An 8,839-nucleotide genomic window follows, 5' to 3' on the forward strand; every position below is an offset into this window, starting at 1 on the left:
TTATCATATACTGATGACAAAAGCTGGAGGGACAGCTTAATCCTCTAAATGCCATTTGTTCAGTAGACAAAAGTCTTTCGAACAGAAAGAATAAAATAATAAAAATGCCCAGGATGACACACATTTGGAACCAGGGGCCTAAAGAATACAGTTCAAGATTCTCAGTTTTCCCTGTGTTGCTGACCTGCCGCTCTAGACCAACCTCTTAGAACTGACACCAGCTCTGATGACCGCTCTTCACCTCTCCCCACCCCACACCTTCCTCTCCGCCCAGATGATTTTTGCCGCAAACCACAGTCGTGTTACCATCTCATCTGTAAAGACTTTCAGTATAAATTTCTAAAAAATAGATGACTCTTTGGTAAACATAACCCTAATGTTACTATCATACCTAAAAAGGCCAATGATAATTTACTATATTACATATATTCATTTATGTCCCCAAGAAGCAGTCGGTTTTCTTGGACTCAACACAAGGTCTTCTCAGGAAAAGTGTGAGGGAGGGGCGTGCGCATGTGAGATCGGCGGACACAAGCTAAACCAAAGCCCCTATTGTTTTCAAATGATACAGGATCTCCCAGCTTTGATACACTGGGAGGGCAATGTTTTGGGATTCATACTGGGGGAGAAGGGGGAGACAATAACAGTGATGATGTTATCAACAACCAAGGAGAAGTACTTCCTAAACAGCCACTGTGCCAGGCACTCCACGTGCCCCAGCTGAGTGAACCCTCTTTGCAGCCCTGTGGGGCCATCTTTCCTCTCCCAGAGATGGGTAAGGCTCGGCAAGATTCACCAGCTGGCCTGAGGCCTCACGGGACAGCGTGGTCTGAGAGCTGGTCCCCAGTCTGTCTGATCGCAGAAGACACATTTTTCACCTTGTGCCATGCTGGTGAAACCTCACCCACATCCTCCCAATGCAGCCCACTTGTCCCCTTGTCGTGGGATGTCCCCAACTCTTCTGATACCTCTTGCCTCGTGATCCCCAAAGCCACAGGAGATCCCCTACAAATGTGTATCCCAGGGGAAGATGGGGTATCCCTCAGCATTGGCTCAACCGTCTTGCAAGAGCTCCGAGGGGGCACTCACCAAACTGGCCATTCGCTTTCACATACAACTCGATGACGCTGTAGGCAATGGTGGTGGAAGCTGGGATCTCCAACACCACGTCGGTGTCCTTGGTGACAGCCCTATCCTCCGCAGCAGACACCTGCGGGCGAGAGCTCATGTTCCCACCTATGTACTCCGACTCCCCTGGGCCTCTGCCCACCCACACGAGAGGTGCTCAACAAACGCCCATGTAACCAAGTGGAAAGGAGGAGCCAGCCAGCCAGCAGAGGCAAGGATTTCCCCGTTGTTGGCCTCATGATGTGCCCACAGATTCTCAAGTAAATGGCCAACCTGGCGGCACAAAAGCGAGATGACAGAGTTTGGGGTACCGGGAAGTTAGGTCTATGGTGCTGAATAAAGGTAATAAATAGGACGAGATAATGTCCCATTTCCCTCATGGAGGATTCTGAAAACTACTCTGAAATCTTAACAAGAATCCTACCCAATCTCAAAGCCTGAGTGGGAGAACCTAGCTGAACTCCCCAAGCGTGCCCATCTAGACCCCTACAGATGGCACAATGTGCTGTTAAACAGGCAAGAGGCTGGAGGGAGGAGAAGCCAGGATGCAAAGGATGGGCAGGAAATGACAAGAAATAAGACACCGAAGCTTTCTCCTTCGAACGCTGTGTGACCCTTGCTCACACTGGCCTGAGGAGAGGAAGACGAGAATCTGTCTGTTGCTCCAACACTGCAGGTGGGAGACCTTTACGAGCAGCCTGATCCTGGTCAGGCTGTGATAACAGCTGGCCCACGCGGGCTCTGGGCCTCTCAGGGGGGCGGTCACCATGCACAGGAATATCGGTAAGGCCAGCTGAAGCCATCTCCCAACAAGCACGTCCCTCATCACTGCTGTCCAGCCCACTCAGCCTACCCACCCAGGGCGGGTGCACTTCCAGACCCATATCTCTGCCTCCGTCCAAACTCAACATTCCTGGTCCTCTGGCAAAGGCCAAACATCAACCCAAGAAATGAATCTTTAGGTATCAGATATCAGGCACCATGGCAACTGGAGAGAAAACAGCTTGGGTTGTTTCCTGCTCCACTGAAGTTCACTACTGGCTCAGGGTCAGCGTGTTAAGACTGTCTACAATTTAATCCAGAAGCATCTGTTTATGCATATATAGATAGACAGAGTATATATCCTTACCTTCCCCAACTCAATACGCAAAGGATTTGAGGCAGCTAATGCCTCAGTAACTCTGAGATCCCTGACTCGAGGGTCTCTAGGGGTTATCTGTGCACTGGGCCTGGCCCGTGCCCACTTAAGCCATTTTCTTTTGGGAATGCACCTGACCCAAGCCAGCGTGGCCAATCTGAGCATCCTATTGCCCTGGCCTTGGGGTGGCTTCAGAGTTGGGCGACCAAGATGGTGCCGTGAGATCCAGCCCTGAGGCTCTCTTCCCCCTGGGGTTGCAGCAGGTGGGATGAAAGCCCGGAGCTCTCAAGGAGAGAGGGCATCAGATGGAACACACCCCCGGGGGACGGGGGGAGCAGGGAGACGCATGAGTCTGCATCCTGGATCCAGCAGTGATGGAAGCCAGCTTACCCCAAACATTTCGATTACATGAGCCAATACATTCGTTCTTATTTAAGCCAATTGGAGCTGGATTTCTCTTAATTTGCTACAGAAAGAGTCCCGATGAATGAAGACACCACCCGACAAAGGCCCCTGACCAAGGTCCCCATGGCTGGAACCAGAGAGAAGCTGAGGCCTCAGGCCTCCGGCCCCGCACCTCTGGCCCCGAGAGGCCTGCACCTCCGCCCCGGGAGGCCTGCACCTGCACCGTCTTGGTTTGGATCCCCACGATGCCACCGCACTTCTCCTCAACCTGGATGTGCTCAGAGATCACGCACTTCTGCGTTGTCGCTATCTTCTGTATCAGGACACACAGGACCTCATTCTTCCTCTCCAGCACCTGCTGCAGCACAGGGTTTTTCAGATTTATCGTTCTGAAAAGGAAAAAAAACTGTCTGGGAGTGGCCTCATGCCTCAGGGGAGACAGACACAGCGTGAATTTAATCCGCACACCGCTGGCGGCTGAGGAGTCAACGGGTGACGATCAGCATCGTTTATTTCCTGAGGATGAGAAAGCGGGCAGCTCATCTGGAAAGGCATAAACCAAACTCTCCCGAGGCCACCTGGGAGCTGCCAGGCCTCCAGAGAAAGGCTGGATGTGGAGGGAAGGAGGGGTCCTGTCAAACAGCAGGGCCGCTTGTCAAGGAGAAAGAAAAGAAACCCAACCTGCAATCAGTCTGCCTTATGCCTGGGGACTCTGCTTTGTCATTTAATCAGAGGCGGAGGAACCACAGACATCACAGCCCTGGCCCCGGAAATATAATATTACTGTGTAGGGAATGCTGACCAATTGCTTCTCACAAAGGAGAGAGGAACAGGCTTAAAGTACAAGTGGCGGTGAAGAAACTGGATTTGAATGAAAAAGGAACATCTTAACCTGTCTGACCTGGAAGGATGTATGACCTCTCGGAAGGGTTTTTACATCATTTTACAGATGGAGACACTGAGGCCAGTTAGACGTGGCCTGCCCTGGGTCACCTGGCGGAGACTTGGGGCTCCCACGCAGTTCCTCTGGGGAATCTCAAAAAGCTAAATTTCTATCTATAGGAGATAATTTCACACTTAGAAGCAAATGATGAAATAATCTCTCTGGAAAGCTCGTTCAGCGCTCTGACTTTATGAAGTGGGCAGGAAGAGAACCAAATTAAAGTTGGTGCCCGCAGGAAAACAATTACAGTATTCATCCTGGGCCTTTTAAACAGTCCAAGGTTAGTTACCTTGAAAAGCTCTGCACCATCCATAACCTGCCCGCCGACCCCCAGGGCAGACAGACCCTCCAGGCTTCAGAAAGTAGCCCCAGAGCTGGAAAGGTCCTGTCTCTGTGTAAAAAAACTGCCTAAAGTGGAAACCACATGTGCCCATCAACAGATGAATGGATAGACAAAATGTGGTATACGCATTCGAGGGGATATTGTTCAACCATAAAAGGAATAAAATTCTGACACATGCTACACAACATGAATGAACTGTGAAGACATTATGCTGAGTGCGGTAAGCCATATTCCAAAGGGTAGATATTGGATGATTCTACTTATACGAAATATCTAGACTAGGCAAATTCATGGTGACACAAAGTAGATTCGAAGTGACCAGGAGTGGGGGAGGAGGAATGGGAGTCCTTGCCGGATGGCTACAGAGGTTCTGTTCGAGGTAATAAAGTCCTAGAAAGGGAGAGTGGTGTTGGCTGCACGACAGTGTGATTGTACTTAATGACACTTAAAAATGGTTAAAATGACAAATTTTATGTCCTATATATTTTATCACAATAAAAAAAAAAAGTAAAAACATGAAAAACTGTTCCATCTCAGCGGTGGTCAAAGAAATGCAAATTACAACAATGTTTCACACATATTAAATCCTTACTAAAAATAAAATGACAACATCAACAACAACAAAAAAGCCTCCCAATGCCTTCCTCCACTCACAGGAAGGCATACAAAGCGGGGCTTAAAGCCTGACCAGCGGAGGTTCAACCCCAGCTCTGGGCCTCTGGTTGGGTGACCTTGAGTGACCTACTCCCCCTCTGCACCTTGGTTCTCTCACGGATACACGGATAGGAAGGACGCTTTCCCTGTGGGATTGTCACAGGGAGGAGGTAACATGTGGTGAGCACAATGTCAGGTGCCACACAAACACGAGCTGACTCCTTCCTGTGTTCCTCTACTGAGGCCCCCAAAACAAAGCCACAACGTGCACACTCAGTGGGAATTATGGGCTATTTAATTGGGTTGGAGGTACTTTTTCATGTCACTTGCTTAGAAATCCACAATGGCTATATCGCATCTCAACCCCTCCCCCAAGCTATGAGGCCTCGTGATCTGGCCGTCTTCCCCGCACTCAATCCCGCCTTCTGCTTTCTCTCTGTGCCTTAAACACACCAGGTGTATGCCCGGCCCCACAGCCTTAAAACTATGTCCGCACAAGCCCATCTCACTGATGCGTGTCACCTCCTGGGGAAGCAGGCGTTCCCTGCTCACTGTCATGGTGTCACACCCTAAGACCTCTTCTCTGGAAAGCATAGTTCCAGATGATACTTGTCTAGCCCATTCATTTATTTGTTCAGGATTTGTTTTCTCCCTCTACACCAGGGGTCCCCAACCTCCCGGCGTGAACCAGTACCTAGCCGTGGCCTGTTAGGAACCGGGCTGCACAGCAGGAGGTGAGCAGCAGGCAAGCTAGAGAAGCTTCATCCACATTTGCAGCCGCTCCCCAGCGCCAGCATCACGGCCTCAGCCCCACCTCAGATCACCAGGCATCAGATTCTCATAGGAGCACCAGACCCTGGTGTCAAAAAAAACTGGGGACCGCTGCTCTAGACTATAAACGCCATGAAAGTCAGGCTATGCCCATCCTGACTATTCGCTCAGGACAGTGTCTACTGCATATACAGCAAAGACTTGATATATATATTCGGAATAAATGGTTAAATGAAACTTGTGGGTTTTTTCTTCTTTTCCATGTGCCTTAATGAATGTGTAAATGTGTGAGTCTACATGCATCTGGGTGCGAGAGAGAGAGAGAGAGAGAGAGCATATGGAAGGGGGAGGAAATGGAAGGCTGGCAGTGTGTTTGAAAGACCGAAACGGAGATGGAAGCCTCTTCCTAAGAGACTGTTTGCTCCTAGAGGCTCGGGCTTTGAAGGTGAGCACCCGCGTGCCCACCAGTGAGAACTGCGTCTGACTCGATCCGCTCCCACGTGCCCCTCCGTCTGCCCCGCACAGTTCCATCTTCCACGGTCTTGAAAATCGACTCCCTCTGTTACATACAGTTCAGGCTTTGGCTCGTCCCCACGTGCACACACACGCGAGGCAGCGACTCCCTGTCTACAGCCCCAGAACTAACTGCAGAGGAAGGGCGGAAGGCCGCCTTGAGGAGTCTGAAGCAATTCTGCTGTGTGCCTTAAACAGACCCACTAAAACGCTCCATGCTGTCTTAGCCAATGTTAAATTGTTTGGAAAGAAAAACTCAGCCTAGACCACCCAAGACTCCATTGCCTAAGATGCCTACCTCTCTCCAAAATCCCCACGTCACCCCACCCCACCCCAAACACCAGAAGAAGGAAGGAAAATGTCAGTTGCAGAAACGTGACTTTCTTCTGCATCTCATGGTGGGATAGTCCTGACATGCTGCCAGGGTCCACCTAGCACATGCGAGGCTTTGCTGCCCAAAGAATGGCCCCGGTGGGGTGGCCCCACCATGGGGCGGGGGACAGAAGCTTGACCAGGGACATGGCCCATCTCCGAGGCTAAGATTTTGGTGCCTGGAGAGGAGCAAGTAACATGGCTACAACTCATCAAGCTGACTAGAAATGCTCTCTTAAGCTGCAAGGGCAGGCAGGCAGCCACCACGGGCAGCACGCTCACCCAGGCGGCCGGGACTGTTTCCTGGGACAGTGCTGCCACCTTTTGGAAACTGAAAGCTGGTCAAACCTACTGATCTTAGGAGAGGGCTGGAGAGGAGACCTGGTGTAGACAGATTGTAAGCTAATCATCAGCGGATATGGGTGCTCCTTTGACCCTTTGCAAAGCAATCTCTAGAGGGAATCCTTCCCCAGGCTCCTCTCCCTGGCTACCATCACATGACCGCAATCAGTGACAGGATCGGAAACAGCTCATTGGAGCCGGATCCTGGCTCTTTTCCTCCTCAGAGCAGGAATCACTGTGTGATGGGACTCCCCAGGGTCCATCAGGTGGGGAAAAAAAGCCATAATTCGATGTAATTAATTAACATTTACAATCCTATATAATTCGTTATGTGCATTTAAAGGAAGTCCACGGTTTCTTCAGACTAAACGGGCTCAAGTAACAAAAAAGTTTAAAAGCCTAGATTAGGGGTTTCATAGATGAGAAACAAGGAGTCCCAGAGAGGTTGACCATAGTAACTAAAGTCACACAGCTAAGAGACCCAGGTTGCTCCTTCACAAAGCCCCGCCCAGCCAGGCAACCCGCACCTGCCGTCCTCCTCCGGGAGAGGGCATCCTGTGGCTATACTGGGAATTTGACCTTCATCTCTAGTTAGCTCTTGGACTGCTGTGTCCATTTCAACATGTCAATATTTTGCTCGCCTAGCTAGACCGTGGCTGAGGGCTGGAAGGAGGTTTTATATCTAAGTCCTCCTGGAAATTTTTTTCATAATATCTCTATATGCCTGTTCTCCCCAACCCCATCTCCTGATTGCTGCAGCCATTGGCCCTTAGAAAATTCTTCCTCGGTTTTCCTGATTCCCTCCATGTCTTCTAGGTCCTCTAAACCAGCGAACAAATGCACAGAATGTCTTTAGAAAGAGACACAAAACTATAAACAGTGGTTGCCTCGGGGGTGGGACTAGATGGCTGGGAGGCCAGGGGCTGGAGACTTTTTACTTTTTCTCTCCTGACCTTTTAACATTAAAACCATGTGAACATATCAATTATTCAAAAAAAATTTTTTAAATTAAAAAAACCTCTGTACAGACTGTAAGCCCCTGGAAGAAAGAATACCCTGCTCCTTTATTGGTGCCTAAGACCTATCCTATCCACCCACTTGGCAGGTAAAGGAACAAGTTATCATAGAAAATGCTAAAGGGCAGGGTTGGAATAACACTGTCTTCCCCGGTCTGGCCTGGGTCAGTGCCCACGGAGAGGAGAAATGGGCCAGCTCTCCCACCAGAAAATGCGCAGCCAGAAGGTCCTCATCCTCTTCACACATATTTATAAGGACGTATTTTTCACTACAACCCAAGGTGCCTCTCCCTTCCTGGGAGAGCGGAGAACACAGAGATAGATGTGTAGTGTAACTAATTTTAAAGGGCTGGACCCAAAGGAACACATCTGGAGTCAAGTGAAAGGGAGTCACACTAACGGAGAGAAGGGTGCCTGTTCCTCACCCAGTAGGCATGCCGATCCCCTACCCCATTTTTCTGTGGGACCATCCTCCCTCTGTGTACCTGGCAGCTCCATGTAACACGACACCTGCTGTCAGCCTGGTGGCTCCCAGCTTTACCTTCTACTTGCTGGGTTACCACCTCCTGTCTGTGAGCCTCAGTTTGCACATCTGTAAAGTGAGAATTGGCTATGAGGCTGATTTTAGTGTAGTCTTTCATAAAGTGACCCACATCGGGCCCATCTGTAAATGTTTCTTTCCTTCCAAAGTCAAACTGAGATCCCTTTCCAGGCTGGTCAGATACATGGCCACAGTTTTCAGGGTGCCTCAAGAGGTGAGCCCTTGGCCAGGGAGCAGACACTGAAAGCAATTAAGAAACCGGCTCCATGGCTAAAGGACAGGAGTTGGCTGGAAGAGGCGACCAGGCGGAGCTGCTGGGGAGCGGCAGGCTGGACAGCAGCCAGGAAGAGGGGCTCAGAGCCCGGAGCCTGCTGGGAAGCAGGCCGTGGGCCAGGGTGGCCAGCAGTGAGACAGACTCCCCTCCTGAAGCACCTAAAAGCGCCCCAGGCCCAGCCCTAGTGACGCTGCCTCCTCGCCCAGCCTGAAGATTTAATTTCCATCCTCTCTCCTCCTCAGGCTTTGAAAGCCAAAACGCAAGCCCACAGAGAAGAAACCCAGAGAAGACTGTTAAAATGCTAACGCCATCCAAAAGGAGGGAAAGAGCTTTCTTTTTCAAAGCATAAATGCAGGCCTGGGGTCCCTCCTAGAGGAGACGAGGGGAGAGCATGCTCCC

General features: G+C 50.4%; 1 protein-coding gene across 1 annotated transcript in view; it reads right to left on the minus strand.

Annotated features, from left to right (window-relative positions):
* GSDME (gasdermin E) overlaps positions 1-8,839 on the minus strand; it is a 45,201-nt gene that overhangs the window by 18,167 nt on the left and 18,195 nt on the right. Inside the window, exon 3 of the mRNA XM_023531531.1 lies at positions 2,844-3,060. Coding sequence (XP_023387299.1) covers positions 2,844-3,060 — 217 coding nt within the window. The remainder of the gene's footprint in view (positions 1-2,843; positions 3,061-8,839) is intronic.

Source organism: Pteropus vampyrus, unplaced genomic scaffold, assembly GCF_000151845.1.
Source record: "Pteropus vampyrus isolate Shadow unplaced genomic scaffold, Pvam_2.0 Scaffold69, whole genome shotgun sequence".
Taxonomy (NCBI): domain Eukaryota; kingdom Metazoa; phylum Chordata; class Mammalia; order Chiroptera; family Pteropodidae; genus Pteropus; species Pteropus vampyrus.